The 21,548-nt window shown below is 43.1% G+C and overlaps 1 protein-coding gene across 2 annotated transcripts in view; it reads right to left on the reverse strand.

Annotated features, from left to right (window-relative positions):
- VAV3 (vav guanine nucleotide exchange factor 3) overlaps positions 1-21,548 on the reverse strand; it is a 166,654-nt gene that overhangs the window by 108,721 nt on the left and 36,385 nt on the right. For both annotated transcript variants that reach the window (XM_086753708.1, XM_086753707.1), the window contains exon 3: positions 257-315. In XM_086753708.1, coding sequence (XP_086609834.1) covers positions 257-315 — 59 coding nt within the window. The remainder of the gene's footprint in view (positions 1-256; positions 316-21,548) is intronic.

Genomic DNA, 21,548 nt, shown 5'->3' on the forward strand with positions numbered 1-21,548 from the left:
AACTGCTCATTTGTTCACCTCGTGTTTCAGCACGAGAAGTAAATGTAGTTCAGGCACTTCAGTAAGTGTACCAGAGGTAGAAGATATCCTTCGGAGCTCCTCAGAGGTCCAGAGCCTTGGTTTGTTGTCCACTGGGTAACGTGGTTTACAACCAGAGACGTTCTTACTGGGGGACACTGCCTGTACTGCCTCTACTTTTTCACGGAGCGCCGTGCAAGAGGCAGGATTCCCACCACTCACCAGGACAACAACGTACCTTATTCCCGTGCCTACGGCGATAGGAGTGCGGGAAAGTTTTGAAAGTGTCTCGATCACCTGGAGGAGAAGGAAACAGAACCTATGATTAGTTGTAGAACAGGAGCAATAAAACATCGTGTTCTCTGTTGTTTAATTATCAGCAACACCACTTCACATCAAATTACACAAACCAACGCAGAATCTGGCTGGGCCAGACATGAGCGCAATGGATTTCCACGGATTTGCCACGAGCTGCTCTTCAGTGCCTCTCTACTGGGGGATGCAATGGAAGCACAGAGAGAGGAAAAGAGAAGTCTCTAATTTACACGTTTCAGCACAAGTAAAAGCCAATTTAAATGGATTTAAAACTAGGTCATATCTGTCACATTCAATTGGCAATTGGACTTGGATGGAACTGCAAGCCAATGTGATCTTACAGACTGGTCTGAAGATTACATTTTTTAATTGTAGCTCCAGAAAGAAAATCTGGGTGCGAATTCGAGCTTTTCCAAGCAGAGGCCAGAAGAGGGAGCCAGATGCCAAAGCAGCAGAAGGCACCTGGCTTGCAAGGGAAGGGACTCTCTACTGGCCAAACTGTTTAAGAGGCTGCACATTCCAGCTCATAAGCTTCGACTGGTTTTAGAAGATGGCAGCAGTCTAGAAGATCTCATTCTAGGGGAACACCTCCCGTTATACAAACGGGTTCCAGGTTATACAAAAAGAGGGGGAGAACATCGGGGAGGGCGGAATACACGTCCATATGGTCACATCCACAGAGAGATTTTGCTGTCAGCTGCAATGATACAACACCAGCTTGTACTCTGCCTAGCATGTGCTGTCACAAGTATTATCTCTTATTTTGAGCACTGTCGGATTGGCAACTCTTATTTGCTAGAGAGAGAAAGAGAGCCAAAATGACACGCTGTCTGAACGCCCATACTTCTATGACAAGGTTCCCCTGAACTTGCAAGAAGTTTCAGGTTGGGTCTTTACAACATAAGTTCCATATTAAGCTGAAGTCAAATTTCCAAACAAGTGTTTTATCAATAGTAACAAAACTCACTACAGCAATTGTACGTTCCATGGGCATTTGGGAACAATCCCTACAGTTAAAATTGTTTATTTTTGAAGTTCTAATTGCAAGACTAACCAGACCATAAAACACCGAGTTAAAAGTACATCTCTCAAAGGAAGGACAATGACATGTTTACGCAGGAGAATGACAAAGTAAAACCCACAGAGAACGATCACCAACTACAGAGCTGAGTTATAAAGCCTCCAAAGTGAAACAGGTCCCGTATGCAGATGAGCAAAATCGAGAATGAACTAAGTTACACTACTCCTGTCAAAGGAACTTTTGGGGTTCATGTAGCCTGCTGTCAAAATTAATGTCACAGAAAATCTGGTTTTCCCTTACGGAAAAGTCAAAGAACAATAAAACCAAATAAATATACTACGAACATAATCCAAGGTTCCCCTATGACCAGAAGAACTGCATTGCAGCCTAGGATAAGTTTTGGAAATTGTGAATAAAATTTTATTGAATAAACCATGAAGTTAATTAAAAACTATTTTGCATTAGTCAACAGGTCAAAAAGGAAAAAAAGACTCATTTTAGAAGCCCTGCTGTGGCAGGGGAGCTCTGGTTTCTGTACCTGTAAGCTGCCCCTGCCCTCCTGTAGGAACCCCAGCGCAGGACTGCAAGGGCCGCCGAGCCACACGAGGCAAGACACTGCGGGAGGGCAACCAACAGCTCCGCAGCTAGCCAAACCATCTCTCCTGACAGGCTAACCAGTGAACACTGGTTAGCAAAATCACAGGAGAAGAGGTTTAAGGACTGTCGAAACAGAGAGAGGCAAGTCTGGTGAACTAAATATCCCTTTCCTGTTTCAACGCGTTATTTCCCAGCACACAGAAAATAGTTTGCAAACTACTCCACCCACGTAAACTCTTCTCCTTGGAGGGATTCTCACTTACCCAGCATAATCAAACCCAGAAGTACAGCTTACTCTTTACAGCTAATTATGGTTGCTTCAAGAGAACACAAAAAAAGATCTGCACCAAAGAAAACTATTAATTTTAGGAAGATAACTAGCAAATGTTATTCACAAAACATACTGCTAAACTACATCATACAGCTATCAAACACACACACACAAAAGCAAGACCTATAAATTAAAAAGAACCAAAAAACTTTTTCAGGAACTGATGTGAAACCTTCATTTAAGGAGGAAAAAAAGAAAAAACTCCACATATCGAGGAAGCCAGAGAAGTGTTCATGAGCACACACAGAAAAGGAGAGAGAAAGGAACTATGTGACTACAGAAAACAGAAGGCTACCAGTCATTTTCACTGCTCTCGGAACGGAGGAGGTCTGGCACTGCAGGAAGAGCAAACTAACCTGCGAGGAAGCCAAGGGGCAGATTTCTGTCAAAAACTGAACCCTGGGTAACCCGCTAAGAAGAAAATGGTAATTATCACAACGGCTGTCAGTGTCTCATCAGAGAGAGCCTGCCTTCTCCAGAAGCACCTGATAGCGTCTGGCCATGCCACCGTCACAAAAGGGGAAAGGTAACACTGTTCTCTAGTTCAAAACAAAACAATTAAGAACTTCAGAAAATTAACCACCCCAGCGTGTATTTAAGACCAAAATATTTAACTGAAAACAGCCATAAGTTCCACAAAACAAAAGGTAATGCTTGCCCACTGACCGCTCCTGTTAAAGCACAGCTCAATACAGAGCTCCCCCAAGAAACACAACGGTTTCTGCTGAGGGGTCTTCTCCTTGCCGCGGTGGTTTCCTTAAAGATTTCTGAGAAAACGTCAGGAATACTTACACAAGTAATCATATGTGAAACTACCACTTCTGGTCAACACGCTATTTCCGCATCAAACACGTGTAAATGTATTTGCTCCAATGTGAAGTGGGGCAAAGAAAGAGTCAAAGATTCTCCTTCCACATGAAGTTTCAGTTCCTTGGTTCTAAGCCACTGCAGGAACTTGTAGGAGGTCCATGGGGAAGATTGCAGTTATTGTATGGGCTGAGTTGTCACAAAAAACCAATCAGATTTTCAACAGCCATTCATCAAAACAATCAAACTAAACACGGCAAAATGTCTGATTTTCAGCAACCTGCCCCAGAACAAACTCGGGAGTGTTTCAGAACAGTGCTGGTTCGAAGCCCTGTACAGCTGACGGGAGGGAAGCTATAATACAGTGCAATTCTGAACTCCAAAATTACAGTGTACCATACACATGAAAGTCCCTAACATTCAATTCAATGCTTTTCATGTGCTTTTTTTGCCTCGCTCTCTTCCTTTCATCAGAGCTTTCATCTGTTTTACCCATTTAACCCTAAATGATTGCTCAGTTCCCCTCCACAGCGAGGACTCAGACAGATGCTCCTGCATGAGGCTAAACCGGATCTTAGCTTACGTGCCAAAGTAGCACTCCTTGCTTGTAGAAAGTCTGGAACAAGAGGCCTTCCACAGCTGGCTGTGCTCTGCAACAAACTGGGAAACACAATAATTCTGTGACGCTTCTGCAGCAAACCCGTCACTGGGAGATGCTAGCAAGAGACTTCAGGCGTAAAAGGAAGCGCTCGCTGTAGCTCCTTTGCTACAGCTGTCAGACAGAGGTGAAGCAAGTCTTCAGAAGTCACATCAAAGCCACAGTTGCTTCAAGAAGATGTGAACATCCAAGTTGCCTTTTCAGTATATAGCCAGTTTATGCAAAACAGGACACGAAATTGAAATCCACGGCCCTGCGAGGGGAAGCACGGCTCAGCCCACGCCCCAGCGAGCGGCTCTGCTCCTCACTCGTGTTTCAGGGGCAGCTGGCAAGAGCAACGGTCCTGCACTACAGATTAGCTTTTACTTCATGAACTACTCTTCACAGTAGGGTTTTTTTGGCTTGGTATTTATTTTTGTTTCACTTGACCTACTGTTGTAGGTCAGACGCTCCGGCTGATGTAAGCACTTTCATATCCCTTGCTGAGACGTGATTTTGTAATTTCCCGCAGCTCCACGCTCCCGTAAGGCAGAGCAAACGCTCCCGTGCACGCTTGCAGCGGCAGTACACTAGAGGGACTATTTCACTTCTTTCCACAGCAGCGGTACGTCTCAGTTTAGGATGTGCCTTATCAAGTGTTTTGGTAGGACTCACTTCTTTATCTTGTTTCTTAAGAAAGAACTTACAAATTATGCCGGTCAAGCGCAAAGTACATGTAAAATGTACTTTTCCACTTTTAGAAGAAACAGAGGTAAAACTGAAAACATGAAGTGACCAGCAAACATTGATGGCAACAGTTTCATAGTTTATGCCAATACGGCCTAGAAGGACTCACTTGTGGGTTAGATCTTCAAAGCAGTTGCTTCCAGTATGCACTTAAATCAGGATGTGTTTTTCTAAGACACAGTAAAAGTCACCAGGAATTCACAACCATATTACATATCAAGGCTTTTTTCAAATTCCGGGCACCCAGCTTAGTATTTGAGTGCTGCATTTTGTTGAAAATTTAGCTTTACTCCCTCCCTTCACTTAGCAGATACACACAAACAGATTATCATAACATAAAGCAGTTATTTGCCAATTACAAAGGGAAACTTCTCCGTCAGAGAGTCAATAAGCTCCATGGCTATGGTCCGTCTCCATTCCAGTCTCTTGGCTGGGAGCACTCTTACGTTCAAGAAAATTTCAGATGTCTACTTGATGTCTAATACGCCTTTGAAATAGCTCTGTTTGGCTGGCTGACTTTCAGTTATACAAAAGTACAGCAGTATAAATAATACATAAAAATAATACCTGTTTTACATGTAGGTGTAACTACTCTCAATCACAGCTAAGATCATAGCTACTCTCAGTCAAGCTAAGATCTAAGCACGAAGAGAGCCTGACGGCTGCTTAAGACCATCTCAAAGGAGACTACCGAGCTGCTATTTGCTGTCTCTGAGAAGTGAGCATATCTGTATTTCGTTATTCAGAAATAAGGATGGTCTTCTGCCCGTGCTTGACAAAATCTTAACATCCTTCACTGCTGCATGCAGTATCAGTATTATTAACTGCTGTCATTTCAAGAGTCAATTCCTTCAAAAGCCCGCCTCGAGGACACTCACATTTCCACTGGCAAAAAAAGGCATCTGCTCATTTAATATGGGGTCTGTTACACAGAGAAACACCGCACTCACGTCTACCTGAGCTTCCAGCTGGTTTCCGAGTAAAAGTTATCAGCAGGACAACCATGAATAATAACTGGTTACACATACTTTAGACAACTTGTCAAGGCTATATTAGATTTGCTGTGTTTGTTCCTCACCTCTTAACCTGAAAACTTTGATTGAAAGAAGAGCATATTGGTTTTGATAGGACAAATAGCAAAGGGTTTAATTTAGTAGGAGAAATTCACCCTAGAATCTTTTAGAGATTCAAATGAAGAGTATTGAAAGGCAGGGAGTCCTGAGATCCATATGTGCACGTATTAGTTATCTGGATACGCTCAGACATACGCTCTACATCGCTAGGGTAAGGCTCTTACAAGGCCAATTCCAAGTGTCTCACGTTCAGGATGCCTCAGAGCCAGAACTGCTGCTCATGCCCATGTACTCAGTGAGGTTTCATTAGGCTGTTTTCACTCGTACATCAGATTGGAGAGAGGGGGAAAGGAGAAAAGAGAAAAAAAGAAATCATCATTTTGCGTCTCTGTCACTCAGAGAGAAGATGAAACTGCTATACATAAATATGTTCTCAAAGGACTTATATAAAAAAAAGGTTTATTATTTGCTACTCTGCAGTCTACCAGGCCCCTGACAACCCTGGATCAATCTTCATTTGGCACAGAAGCAGGGGAAGGAGGGAACCGTATCTTAGTACTTTACCGTAACCCATCATTAACTTTTGACCCAAAAGACCTCCAGGAACCGTTACACTTACGCGTGCATTTCACTGGGCTGACAGATGTGAAACAGGACGTGTTGCCAGACAGCTCCGGAGTGATTACACAGCTGCTGAGCTAATGAGCGTATTCTTCCAAGTAAAGGGTGTTGGTAAGTTAAACTGAATATTTGCTCTCCATCTGCCTTGTTCTGGTATCGTGTTAGTGCTCTGTGTCGGTTCAGGTTAGTTTTAACCAAACCACAAGCCTCTAGGGAAGGAGAAAGGATGAGGACTTGTCAAAAAAGGCAGAATAAAAAAGAAGAGGAGGGGGAGAAGATGGCCTCTCTCGTCACCTGTGTCCGTTCTTCCATTTCCACTGAGCTGCAATCTCAGGAAATACTCCTGAGGACTACTCCAGCCTTTCCCATCAAGGCTTAGCACTGGCATGGTACCAGTAAGGGAACCGGGGCAGAGAAAGGGAACTGTCCCCGGGAACCACGGCAGAGAAATCCACAACCCCCAGCCAAGTTGTTTGTGGCTGACAAGAGCCTGCCAGCAACCAACACTTTGAAACCAGGTGCCACATGGTTTTGCACAGAGGCAGGAGGGTAAAAGCTGGTTTTGGCAGAACTGCAGGCTTCCTCTGAGCGCAGAGGTGCTGCTGGGGGAGGCTGGCTGCCCCGGGCTGCACACCTCCACACCACACATGCATCGCCCTGGGGAAGTGTCCTCTCATATTCATTTTCTCCAGTGTCTCCACAGTGTCTTCATCGATAAAGTGGCAGCAAAGTCTCTGTCCAGACTGAAAAAAAAAAAAGAAAAGAGCCAAGACAACAGAACCTCCTGGGTGTTGCCCCTTTCTGTTTGTAGATAAGCTGCCTACAGGGATGCAAACTGCTGGGACTTCAAAAGCCCTGGGGAGCCAACAACCATAAAAGACCCAACATTTTCTCCAAAGCCTCGTAAGAGGGAGAGGTGAGGTGGGGAGGAGGGCAGCTGGGCACCAGGAAGGCAAGCAGAGCCAGAGAGAAGAGGAATGTAATTGTTAAAAACCACTCTGGGAGATATAAGAGCACAGATGAGCTGATGTCCACAAGGACAGGTTTGGGGCATATTTTTCCCTTTCAGTAAAAATAAAATATCTGACATTAAGTTAGAAATATCCAAAACTGAAGAGTACTGTTGTTTTCTTCTCATATCCCTAAATTATACCAAGAAACACCTAGTGTCATCTGTTTACATGACAGACACAGATACCTACAGCGTTTTTCTCTAGGACAGCGGTTAAACTAAAAGCATCAATGCAGTTTCCAACAATCGCATAGGTGAGGTCGGACCCCTCACTAACCAAACCGCTCCTCCACCCCTTTCACGCACTGAACATTTTTTTACATTTTACCCCTTTTATAGGGAGCGCTCCCTCTCATCACACAAACTCCTGAACCGGAATAGTGGAACAAACACCTTCCAGCCCTCAGCGGCCTGCGGGGGAGTTAGGGCTGGGGCTGGGTTTTGTGTTTCGTTTTAAGATGATGCTTAAAGAACGCCAGCCTTGCTTGAGGCACTGCTGTGACAGAAACGGAGCACGTGGATGCTGCATGAGGGCAGCCTGCCTTCAAGCATCCCATCCTTGTAAAAGGCAGAGAATGAAATGGGATTTTTTCCTTTCTGGTGCATTTATTGTATTTCAGGTTTTGCATGGAGGGCAAAGGAATATAAAAGGATATGCCTGAGACTGTACTGTGAAACCTACCTGCTATTACATCATTCCAGCTCCCTTCACAATAACTGCTCTAAGGATAACCTGCTCTTACAAACAGCATCTTCAAACAGCATTCAGCTCTGAGCACTTTCAGTGCTCTGTAAGCACTCTTAGTGATGACACCACAGTTTTACCATATTTTCATGTGGGTAAGAACACTAAACATTTTTAACAGCACATTTTAATATAATCTTAATTTTTTTCCTAAATGTAAGCATCCATTTTAAAATCCTTAACGATCTAACAGTGAGATTATCAAAGGTGTTCAGACTCCGAAAAGAATTTTTTTTTTAATAGGAATGGACATAAATCAATGCGGTGTGTTTTTCAAAGTTACATTTCTTTTAGCACTGTCCTTGACCAGATTTCAAAAGACTATTTTTACATGTTTGAAAAGCACAAGCAAGTTCTCTGAAGTGCAACCACCAGTTTGTACACTGCCTATAGATTTTGGGTGTTCTTGACCTCGGATGTTTAAAATAAGCATACAAATGTTTTAGAAGGAAACGAGTGCTTTCATATTCATTATTGATTGCACCTCAAATATCGTTCTACCTATGCATCCTGGAGTTTAAGTGACATGTGGTTTCTTCGCTCCCACTGTCTTACTTCACTTGAATATTTAAACCGATTCCTTGTCCGGTTTGACATCAGCAAGAAGGATATTTGGAGCAGATTGTGCAATAGAGCTCTTCTTCCTCTCTTCTGCTAAAAGCAGAGGCAGATCTTTCTCTTCCTGTCTTGAGTGAACCAGTCACCGCCACACTTCTCCCTCTTCTGAACTTTGCTTGAAGCACTTGGCTCTAAATTCAAGCAGAGAGTGGCTTGGCTGAACGGTATCAAGTCCCACCGAGAGGACAAACTGAATTTACTCCAGCACACCACCAATGAAGATAAAGATGTTCGTTAGGGGTAAACACATACTGTATGTCCCCCTATTCTCTGTGAGGAAAAAAAAAACACAACTTCTCCTGCCACAGCAGGAGTGCAAAGGGAAATGAGCTGTCTCTTTGATGCAATTACCCTCCAACTCCCTTGCAGTGCCTTACAAAAGCCCAAGGCTCTCTTCAAGCCTCAGGCTCTAGAGATCTCCCTTCTGTACCAGAAGAGACAAAGGATGGATCAGTCCACAGGAAAACCACTGTACTTACCTCCAACACTACAAAAAGATACACAGTACACAGGATGACAACTCACTTGTGCTCTGTCTTCCACTCTTAATTTAGAAGTCAGCATCCTTGACACAGGATTAAAAAAAAATTATACTTGGAAGACATCTTGCAATGGGAACAGCAACACTATCAACTTCTATTACAGAAACCTGGTAAGAGCAGCGATTTGGTTTTCTCCCTAATAGTCTGTTCATTTAGATTAAAAACATACATACAACTACACTTACTGTAGCAAAAGAAAACACAAAGTGAGATTGACTTGTGCCTAATTCTTCTTGAGCTGCATCCTTATACTAAAAATTACAAAATGGATGAGAGAAATTAGCTTGCTAAATTATTTGCCACTGCTTCGTTATTCTCTCGCTTTGTTCCTTGAACTTGCAGCAGGTTGCATTATCTATGTATATAACTTTCGCCTCAGAAAGAGAACTGCACTACCCAAATGCCACTGCAGAACTGCACAACCAAGGGAAAGTGGGATCCCTCTCTATTTTCTTTTCTAAATGTTTGTAGTTTTTTTAATTTAATGGCGATGACCTATAAAATCCAACTTCTGTGCTAGTCAGTGTCTGACCACGTCATCCTCTCCTTTGCACTGACGCTGTTGCTGTCCTTACGCTGCCTGTGACAAAGCTAAGCCAGCCTCAGAGAGCTTATCATCTAAAAGACCAGCTAGAAGACAGAAAAGACAAACAAGACACTTCAGGGTAGTTCATTTAAAATCACTTTTTTGAATTTGCATTTTTATCTAGAATACGCATCTATTTAGGTCAATGCTTTTTCTCAAGCCAGCCACCTATTAGCATTGTAAAACACAAACCCATTTGAATACAAGCAAAACAAATACAAAAGTATTTGAACACGAGAATAACTGCAGAAGATGAAAAACCCCTCACTTCTGTACCAGGCCTAACACTGCATTAGGTGTTATCCTCATATTATTAAAAACAAAGAGTCAGAACCAGATCTCCCAACAACTCTGTGTCCTGGTCCGTCCCGTCCCAAGTCTTTTCCCCTTGCCAGATATAAAATAGAGATGGTGCGTAGGCACTCTACGCTCCATGGCATGCCATCTCTAGTTAAAGAAAACAACGGTTGCTTTAACTCTTTCTGTCATTTTCGGAGGGACGGGGCACGACGCGTTATTCATGGATGCTCTAATACCACTATGGGGTTTCAGGCATTCTACTTCTCTTGCAGAAGAAAAAGCTTTGCTATTATTCTGAAGAACACTTCATTCTTCTGTTCTACCAATATCTGAAGACACAGGGCAGCCACCACGTCTGATACCGATCTGAGAACTGCAGCGAGGAATCAAATGTCTTTGTAACACATCTAACAACCTGAAGTGGCTTGGAATAGATGTCCTTCAGATAGGGACTCTTGTTCTTCAGTTTTCACTTGTCTGGAGATTTAAAAGAAGATTTTGAGTTCTTCAGGTATGTGATAGGTATCACACATAGATAGACATAGACAGAGTGACAAATAAGGGCAACCACAGATACCTATCACTAGCCATTCAGTTATATTTTATATTACGATGTCTCTTGGGATTTTACCAGTACTGTTGACTTCAGAAATTTCTGTCCTCTGCCTGCACTCTTCGTCCACTTGATTCTGCCCTGCACTTCAGCTTTTTTCTCTCAGCTGTGCTATCTGAACTGTTAGCATCTTCATGTCATAAATTACATGGGAGAACTGATTCGCAGAGAGAGAGGGAGGGACCGATTTCTTCAAATGTTATTCCAAAGGGCAGATGAGCTCCTCTGCTTGTTTCCCAGCTCAGCCACACCAACAGGCTGAGTTCTGAAGTCACAGTCCGTGTCCAGCAGCAACCTAACTTGAGTTATGCCTCTACCTTCTCCTTTTTTATATCAAACTTCAAATTTAAAACAGAGATCAGTTTAAACGTACACAAGTTGATGAATGTTAAACAAAGTGACTGAAACAGCCTCAATGCCAAAATTTCAAAGCAGCTCTTAGGCAAGAGTGTTTGTAGTTTTATCCCACGCAAACTGTAACATTTCTTAGCATTGTGTCCCTCAATATATCTCCCTTTTCACTTGGCAAGCACCAATTTCACTGCTCACAGATATTTCCAACAGCTCAGAAATTCCCTTGCTGCACTCATACCAAAAATAGTAGCTCCAGGGATGAGACAGCACCAAAACCAGTGAAACAAAGCAATGCTTTACTGAGGCAGACGTGTGCAATGTGATCTTCAGAGCGCAGTGAAGTCAGAGGGTCTGGAGAGAGAGCAGCTTTGGGAAAGATGAGAGATGTCAACAGGAGAAAGATGCAAGAAGGGAGCTGAGGGAGGGAGGAAGAGGAGAAGTCTCACTTTAGGAAAGCAATGTTGTCAGCTTCTGAAGGGGTTTGAGGTGACAAAAACATCATCTCAAAAACTAGGAAACAAGGTAAGAAAACCAAAACCAAACCTGAAACGCAAGTGACATAAAATGAGAACAAAGTCAGTCACGTTTTCCTCAAAGGTAATTTGTTTCCAAAACAGATGCTGCATGTTTTCCACAAAAGGAAACAAAAATATCCAGGTATGAATCCTGTTTGTTGGCTATATTAACATTGTTAGTTGCTGCTGTAGCTGAGGCACCTACAGCGCGCAGAGCACACACAGCATAGACCTTGAGGTGTGCGGATGAGCTCAGTACCAGGTACAGACACCCGCATCTGTTCTGAAGTTAGATTTAACTTTCGAAAAGCTTTAATTACTGCTGTTCAAGAATAACACAAGCACTAAAACCACTCTTATACAGAGCTTTTTGGTATCACTTGTACTGTCGTCTATGAAGAAAAGCTCTAAGACTTGCATTACAACAAATAATATTTATTTTATATTAAGCTGAAGGTCTAGTTCTCGGTCAAAATTTAGTGTTACGTATGTAACCAACAGGCCAGGCTACTGCACTACAAGTTTAATTTTTCAGTGGATTTTTGATGACTGATGTATTTATGTTTTCCACTGTCTGTGAGCATAAGCTTTTTTCTCTGAATCAGATTGCAAGAGGAAGAAAGCAAAACCACACTTGAAAATTCCTTCTTTATGTGACCAAAATGGGAGAAGACACCCCTGATATTCAAGTTCTAACAAGCTTCTGAGAGAAAAAGAAGCTGGACTGCGGAATTTCCAACAGAGCTATCGTTCTCCTCTTGCAAGTAGCAAGTGGTAGGCAGAAAAAATTGAAGATGTATTTAAATACGCACAGGAATAACAGGACCGGTCTTCTGGCAAAAACCACGAGACAAAACGCAGCTGCAGAGGCAAACCCGAAATGCAGAAATGGAAAAGGCCCAAGGAGCACTGACGGGAGGGGGACATACACCGGACTGCAAGGCCAAGTGATGGGAGAGGCAGCAACGAAGAGACAGCAGGGAGTAACTAGGAAAAGTGAGTTTAAACGTTACCTGCTGAAAGCAGAAATGGTCATACAGATGATGTTCTTCAGGTGTACGGCTAGAGCAAGGGAGAACACGGGCCAGCACCAAAAGCCAAGCCCAGAGGAAGGAAACCGGCAGCTCTGCAGTGCCGAGGCCGCAGCGAGAGGCCGGAGCAGCCTGCTGCCTCTGCTCTCCCACGTCACCACCGGCCTGCACCTCATCCCTTGCCTCTCTTCACGTCAATATGGACCGATAAAATATTGGCTATACAACTTCAAAACCAACCGACTTTAAGAAATGCCAGCAAAGCTATAAAGAGCAAAGCGTGAAAACATTTCATCCCCTAACACGTCCCATACCGCTGAACCCGCGCCACGAGGGAGACGTGCGCTGCTGCTTGGGATGACTATCGATTGCTCTGTGAACGCCCAGTCTGCAAGCAGCACCTTTTCCGAGCGTCGAGGAGACTGCTTAAGGCACAAGAGCACCACTCACTTCCAGAAGGGAAGAGGACGCTAGGAAATATCTAAAAGCTCTGTAACGTTCCCACGCGCTCCCGTTAAACTCCACATCCAGCAGCAGCACACTCAGCGCTGCTGAAGCGATGGTTCATCTAATTAATAACACAGACAAAGGCAAGATTTAAAATCCGCCTGGCTGTGGCTCCTACAGATCCCAAATTTATGCCACCCACCTGTGCGTGGCAAATCTCCATCAAAAAACCAAAACGTAGATGTGAATTACTCTGCAAAAGTTCAAAGTGCATGTTGTGCGTTAAGTTCCCAGTATTTCAGCTCTTGCATTAGGTTTCGGAAGCTATTGTCTAATGCCTGCTAGATATAGGAAGCTGTCCTATGTGCTCAAAAAAATTAATTCACATTGCACTTTGTTTAATATTATAAGGAAAATGTCTATAGAAAGCAAGAGTATTGGGATTTTAATTTCTTTAAAATTAAAATTTTTAAGAAATTAAAGTCCTGACCTAGAATCCACTTTTTCAGTCACAAACCACATGCTGAAGTGTGTTAATAATACTAGTAGAAATTAAAAAAAAGTTTATCCTAATTTAAAGCAACTTTGTACTCATTTTGCCAGGAAAAACCTGTTTGTTTTGTAATTAAGGTACAATCATGCTTTAAACAAACATTTTTTGCCACAAAATACACAACTGAGAAAAGCCATCTTATATCCAGTCCACAAGCAGCCTCCAAGTTAGCATACACAGAAACGCAGACCTCAGCACTTTGGAAACGGTATGAGGACGTTTCTAACCAGGTGGTTTAAGAACTTTTATTAATTTCTCTGAGCTCATACTTCAAGGCTTGTAAGGAAGCTTGTTTCCAACACCGAGCTGGCTTCCCACAGATGAGACAGACTGTCTGTGTTCATCCACTACTGTCGTGGTTTAGCCCCACTCAGCAGCTAAAATACCACACGGGCGCTCGCTCACTCCCCTTCTCTCTGTCCCCTGCAGTGGGATGGGGAGGAGAATGGAGAAAGGAAGGAAGGCAAAACTCGTGGGTTGAGATAAAGACAGTTTAAGAGAACAACAGAGGAAAAGAAAACAGAGATGGAAAACAAAAAACAACAACAACAGAAAAGACTGGGGCATGTAATTTCCAGCCCAGTGGCTCACAGGGGATCCTGGTGCCCGGCTCCCTCCCCAGCAGCAGCAGCTGCCCCTCAGCACCCTCCCCAGTTCACACACCAGTGTGATGGCCCCTGCGGTGGCACAGCCCTTGGGCCAGTTTGGGTGAACTGTCCCAGCTGTTGGGTAACTCAAACTGTCCCAGCTGTGTCCCCAGCCACAGGGGCCACCGACTCCAGCTCCTCTCCAGTTCAGGTGAAAATTAACTCCATCCTAGCCGAAGCCAGGACAACTATGAAGGCTACTCAGGTCGTCTAACCTCTCGTTTTAGCTAGCTGAAAAACGGAAAGGGAGGTCATCCCCCTCCCCAAATCAAAACACATTAAAACTCAGTCTCAAAATAAACCCAGAACTATGTCACTCAACAATACTTAGTATACCAGAATAAGCTGTAAGAGTGGCTGCCATATACACAAGTGCTTAAACATAAGAAATATATATGTATTGTACTTTTAAAATAAACTGGTGGTAACGAGAGACAACATCAAATCCTAAGAAACTGTAACAGCCAAGTAAATATCTTAAATGCAAAAGAAAGTGATCTCAAGCAAAACATGTCCACTTGTCCACTTGTTTCAAATTTCCTATTCATTACCTGTCCAAGTGAAGAAAGTGTTTAGAAGAAAAATTGCAGGTAAAAAAAAAAAAAAAAAAAAAAACTAAAGAAATTTGGTCTCACTCCTCCTTCCACTGCTTTTGAAGGGACAGCTTTTGAAGACAAGGATGCATTGTACAGCTCATTAGACCACATGCAAAGGACAAGCTCTTATCAGGACTTTAATGGCAAAGACGTTGAGACAACGAGTAGAGCCAACCGTTTGGACAGCAGCTGCCAGAATCTTGGCATTGTTTCCTTTCCTAGCGCCGTGTTTTGCTTTGCAGATCTCCACAGGTCAGCTGGGTGAGGTGCCGGGTGATGTCCCCTCCTAGCCGTCTCCCCAGGCACAGAAGCAACGCCCCAGGTACATTCAGGTGCGTCAGCCAGCGGGCTTATGCTCCACCTCACGCCACTCAGCCAGGTTATTCTCTTTTTACTGAGAACTGGGGGAGGAAAAAGCTGCGTGATGTACTACGGAGTCACTGTGAAATCAACAGCAGCTCTGCTTCACACTTTAAACCGCACTGCGAGTTTTGGACAACAGCTTACCCCACTGAAGGTTGAATGGGAAACGGTGGAAAACTCCCCGCTCCAGCAGTGACCCACATTCCGTTTTTTTCTCCATTCCCTTGCAAGGGCACGGGCAGTAAATCCTCCCTGCAGTCACTTACATATTTTGGTAAAAACCACGTGATGTAGTGCACTGAATTACTCAGCTAGTATCGATTAGCCACTGCAGGAAACACACATCACGAGCTCGCACAATGTCACTGACGTCTTTTTGCTCAAATCAGTCCTACTTTAGAAACACTTTAAACTTTTCAGCATCTTAAAGCTGGTCTGGGGGGAATTAAAGGTATTTGGTAGAACTCAGTTGGTTTTCTTAAGTCATTTTGCCAAGGGTCCCCTACATATTCACAGACCAAAATGGCTTTCCGTTACAGACGTACGCAGACCTACGCGACTCTGTTCCATTTGGGTACTTTATTAAGGTTAACATTTGCAAGTAAAATACGCTTGGAATAGCACCTGCCAAAAATGCAGATTCTCTACTTTTGCCAGCCCCTCAGCATCACCCCGCGTTGTGCAGTGTACCCATACTGCTGCTTCACAGCAAAGGCTCTTTGCAGGCAGGTCTTGACATCTACGCTGGAGTATTTCAGTTTCAAACTGTAAGTGCCTGAAATCTAAGAACTCATTATTTGTAGAGGCTAGCAGTAGCTGTAGCGTGTAATTTAATTTCACTTTCATTAGTCATTTTATTTGACAATACTTTTAATTTCTTCCATGATATTACTTTCTACATAGCAACTATCATTATTTACAACTGTTTTTAAACAGGCTCCCAAGTTTATCAGCAAACACATTCATCACAAGATTTTACACCGAACGATTTAATTATGGAATGGTTATTTTGGAAATTAAATCCTCAGCTTTCAACCACCACCATTTCGCCATTGAAATCTCATGAAGAAACCCATGAAAACGCAAACAATCTGTTTAATAGAACTTCTCCAAATAAATCTCATGTCACGCTTCACAGTTAAAAGCATTTAAGACCCAAAGCCTAAGATCCAGCATTTCTGCTCTAGCATGCTTTGACAAAAAAAAAAAAGCCACCTCCCTAAATACACTTAGTGTTTGCACAGCAAGATGCATTAATTTTTCCAGCAAAATAGTCTTTAAGATCTCAATCACCTACAAACAATATAAGCTTTTCAGATTTGTAGATAACTATGTTGGAATACGTTCTTCTGACTTATTTTTCCATTAGCAAACCATTTCAAGCACCCATCCTTTTCAAAGGCATGCAGTAGCTGTGCATCTGACCTTTATTCACAGCACAATTGCTGTGTCAGAATGAAAAACAGCGGAACACAACTCTTTATTAGCAAACACCTCTCTAGCCCTGCCGCCAACATGTCAGATAAAAGCCCTCTAACACATTTTGTAAACATTTCTCATTAACTCGTACCGATTTCCTTTTTACTAACTCCTCCAACTGCGTTTCCTGCTGCAAGCCCTGCACTGCAGGTTTCACTTTCTATTGAAATGGGACAGAAAAAGCAGTGAACGAAATATAAACCAAGCTAACTACCAGAGCATGCCTCGGGCTAAACAAACCCTAAATTTTTAATACTTACAAAGAACCAAGTAGCAACCACTCTGCTTGAAAATCCATTATTATCGGGGACTTTCCACTCAAGGGCACTTCTGCTTTACGCAGGAGAACCGCCAGCCATAACCAGCTGGCAGGTGGTCTCCTCCTCACCGGCACAAAGAGGGGGACTCCACAGACCGAGCAGAAAAAAATCTCAGTCTGGCTTTTCACCAGCACACTAACATCTCCCGGGTTTGGCCGCACGACGTCATTACCAGCTGGCCTTGGAGAACGCTTCCACTTGCTCAACCGCCTCCTCGCAGGAAATCCCAACACCACATACAGAGGTGGTTTAAGCCACCACCTCCCTCACCTGCAGCTTGCGCCTCTCGGAGAGTTCGGGACTGGCCCAAATCTCTCTGCTGGGGCTTTAGGACAGACACCCTTCAACAACGTTTTAAACTCATGATGTATGTTTATCTAGAGGCTGGAATGCATCTTTCAGTAAAAGAGACGCTCAGCTATTTCAAATCATTCTAAGGAAAAGATGGTAGGAAAAAAAAACGCAAACTCTGTAATTACACTTGCTCTAACTTTTTTAAACTATGCATAGATCATGTATCAAGGTAATTGAATTGCTGTTGTCATCATTAATGCATACAACAAAAAGATATTTGGCAAGCAACACAAGGACTCATAACTGTTTCAAGTTGCTCACCTCTTGATATCTTTTTTGTTTGTTTCTGCTTCTTTGCCTCCTGATCTTTGATTTTTATCACGACGCAGTCAGCTAAGATTTGAAGGGAGCTGCAAGAAACAATAGGAAACGCAGAAAGTGCAAAACTGCATTCTAGGAAATTCCTACCGTTCCTTGTGTCTGTCGGTCTCCTGCTCAGACAGAAGGCCAGGCACAGAGGAACTGCGCGGCACTTTAGGAAGAACAGTTTACCACTACCACAGTAATTAAGCAAGTTTGTTGTAATCAAAACTCTTCAAGGATGCACCAGTAAGAAACTGAATGCTTTCTTACTAACCAAAATCACTTCCTATTTTAAATGGGGTGCCCAGTTTAGTATCACTTCTGAAATATAAGCATCCTACTTTACCTTAAACATAACCTCATGCAGCTTATTTCAAGACAGACTTTTTTTTTTCCAATCAAAGATTTTCTCAGATTCTCTTCTGTAGCCTTTGTTAAAATCTCAAGTAGACAAGCAGAACTGAAATGTGTCAAATGGGTTGGTTCATACAGATCCAAAGCTAGAAAACACACAGCAGAGGAAAAAGAGGTAGAGACGAGTAAAACCAGGAAGGGGCATGGAGACCCAACAACCGTAAGAAGCGATAAGCCACATATTAAAGAGCTGAATTAATACTCTTACAGTAAACACAGCATGAACAAACAGATCAGGAACGTACATTCCTTAAATCCAAAGGAATGTGGCGGCACATGCACTTTTCAACAAGAACAGCAGACCACTTTTTGCATGCTAATAAAGCATGCTAACATGCATCAACACAGAACGCCCTGTAGAGCCTGCTGCCTCTTACTACACAAAAACCTGCAGATCTTCCACTTCAATACAGCAGGCAAGCACACGGGCTGGCCTTCACCCGATTACATTTAAATACAATAAGCAAAGCTGCTCTGTCACTTTGTCTCTTACCGTCATTTAATAGTAATAGCGGCTTACTTCCTCAGATAAGAGTAGCCAAGTGTTTGAAACAATCCCCCCAACCCTGTGAAAAGACTAGATTTGAACGTGACTGTTAGAAGCAGACAGAAAGTGTAGCCCAAACCACTCATGAAATTCCCTCCTTAGAAACATTACTATACATTCTAAACAAAGAGGAGAGAAAGCAAAGCCTGAACACAACTCGCACAAGTACGTCTTTTCTCATGGTCTGAAAAAGGAGGTGCAGTCAACCACGTCAGAACGTACCGTTATGGAAAATTAGTATATGAAAGAACACCAGATTTAGATCCGAAACGAAGAGCGCCTTAAAAACATATGCTCTCATCCAACAAGCCCTGAACTCAGCGCAAAGTCCAGTCTGAGACTGCCATGAGGTAACGTTAATTAAAATAGGAAAACAGCCAGGCAGTTTGGCTAGCAAACAACGGTAAAACATGAACTGTCGCCACAGATGTTAACGTAAGGTTGCTATAAGCCTTAAAGCTCATAGCTCTATGCGTCGGATCAAGCCTTCCCTGCCTAGGCTGTGGGAAATTAGTCAGGAAACTGGAACAAACGACGACACCGGGTTCACTCAGTTCCTGGCTCGAGAAACAAACGGCTGATGTGCGGTGGGTGCTCTTCCCCACAGCTGAGACCGTGCAGCGACACCAAGTCACAGCAGTGTCACTGCGTCAGCTCTGTTAGAGACTTCCTAAACATTCTTCCTCCTCTCTCTTCCTGGAAGGGTGTATAACTTTTTGTCATAACTGTCGCTCTTGGTTGTGTTGATTTTAGGGTGCGTGTATCTCGCGCACATCTGCCTGATCTTCCTGGAACCTGTTAATCCTGAGGGAATACTAACGCACCACGATCCTCAACTTCTGCATGACTTTCTGCTGCATCACAGCCCGGATTTCCTTTGCACTAAGAGAGCGACTAAACGACTACAAACGACACGACCTTAGCCTGTGCACTCAGTATTTTCACAGCAGTTGCTCGCCTGTACATAAACTAGCCTTTTTCCAGTGCTGCTGGAGAGTTAGCCACACTAGACGTTACGTTAACTGCTTTTAAACAATTAGGTACTTGCTTGATTGGTAGCAGTTGATATTTGATCCCCTTGTTTGTTTATTTTAAATCATGATTCAATATTGTATGTTCTTTCTAGGGGGCTATTCAGGACCCCTACTAGGGGGAGTCTATGGCTACGTTCATATTAGACCAGTTATATTATAAAAAACACACTGTGTTCAGTTATACATGGCTTGGAATAGTTAAAGCAGAGTACACAAAGCTCTTTTTCTGACAATATCTGGCCACCGTTCCCCCCCCCAGGACCTCAAACACAGCTCTCTGAGGCCAGGGAGCATCTACTGACATCAACAGGCGCTGGAGCTGATCCTCAGATTCCCATTTCTGCAACACATTAGCTGCGAACGTCCGACAGAGAACAGGGGTGGCAACAATTTGTTGCAGCGCAAGGCTCAGAGGGCTGAAAGAACAAGTATCAACGTTATTTGTTGATTCTGGCACACAGGTAGAAAGGAAGAACCTGACAACCCTGTGCTAGTGAAAAATGACTCTCTAGCATGGAATTCGTAACAAAAACATCGTCTGGCACCACATGTGCGTGGGAGGGCATTTCATGCTCCGTCAGGAACTTAATGCAGCAACAATTAAATTTACTGATAGAAAGGTGAGAGAGTGGGAATGCGTGAATACTACAGAACTCAAGAAAAAAACAAGTTTTATGGGGTTTTAGAAAGCACAATTTAAGAACCTTCCCATTTCTGCATAACCTAAGGCCCTCTTTTTTCAAGCACAGTCAGTCTAAAAATAAGAAAATCTGTGCTATTATACTTGAAATACAAGAACATCCTCATCTCGTAACAGCCGCTATCAGTACTCATAAAGAACGTATGCATTAAAAACATACTCCTGAGGTTCCCTGCTTCCCTGTCTCTTTACCCGTTCTCTCGCTATCTACACGTTGCTACTACAGCTCCACCTCCGTATGCGGTGTGCATGGGAATCACCCTTCTTCTTCTCTCATCACTGAGAGATCAAAGAGTTTCTGCAAAGTGGAGCACAAGTTCACGTCAAATTTTCATATGTTACGTCAAAGCATCTGAAAGCAGCCCATGTACCCCTAGCCATTACATGCAGGTTCCACCATTACATCAGGCATTTTGTAACCGGCATTTCACCAGGCTGATGACTACACAGGCAGTGCACAGCTGCTACTTCTGCCACGCACAGGGTTTTGCTGCCTTTTTCTTCAAAAAGTTGGAAAACATTAGAATATTTTTTTTAAATGACAGTTTGGATCACCAGGTCTCTCATCTGATCTTTCCCTTCAGTCTTATTTCCTTGAAGGCACATCATTCATTTACAGTTGACACATTTCTCCTGTTCTCTCCACTAGTATGCTTACTAGTCATGGAAATCCATCATATTAGGCAGAATATTCCACTGCAAGATGACAGATTCAGTAAAAAATTCTTTATAAATTCAATTGAAGCCTTTAAAAGCACCGGATATATAAGGCTTATGGAGTCCCTTCAGCTACTGTTTATTTACATCTCACTCTCACAAGTACTTGCCAGCTTCTGGCATCTCAAGACAGTTTCCAGGACATTCGGATGTGTTAGAGGCTGTAGATGTCCCACACACTCGTTCCGTTACCTGTTTGGTCAACAGGCTGGCAGACTGTTTCTAAACCGTATTATCCCTCTCGTTTGTGCCTGTAATCATTTTAAAGACCATTCATATTTTGTACACCTTTAGGCAGAGCAGTTCAAAGAATTATTTCAGAAATATTAGAATGACTCGGTTGCAGCAGCAGGAAAAATCTGTAGCACTGCGTTTTTTTGGCCTTCTGCATACATACAACTTCAATTCAAGAAGGCTGGAGATGTAGGACTATATTGGAGTTCTTATTCATAGGAAAAATAATGAAGGGTAAAGTTGAGAAGCAAAGAATAACTTGAAAAAGATAAGCTTTCCTATCCTCACTACTACTAGCCATCAGGATTTCCAAAGTAGTAGGTACATTATCAGACACGCAACTGAAATCCCATGCCA

The sequence above is a fragment of the Chlamydotis macqueenii genome, chromosome 8, assembly GCF_036417535.1.
Source record: "Chlamydotis macqueenii isolate bChlMac1 chromosome 8, bChlMac1.mat, whole genome shotgun sequence".
NCBI classification, from domain to species: domain Eukaryota; kingdom Metazoa; phylum Chordata; class Aves; order Otidiformes; family Otididae; genus Chlamydotis; species Chlamydotis macqueenii.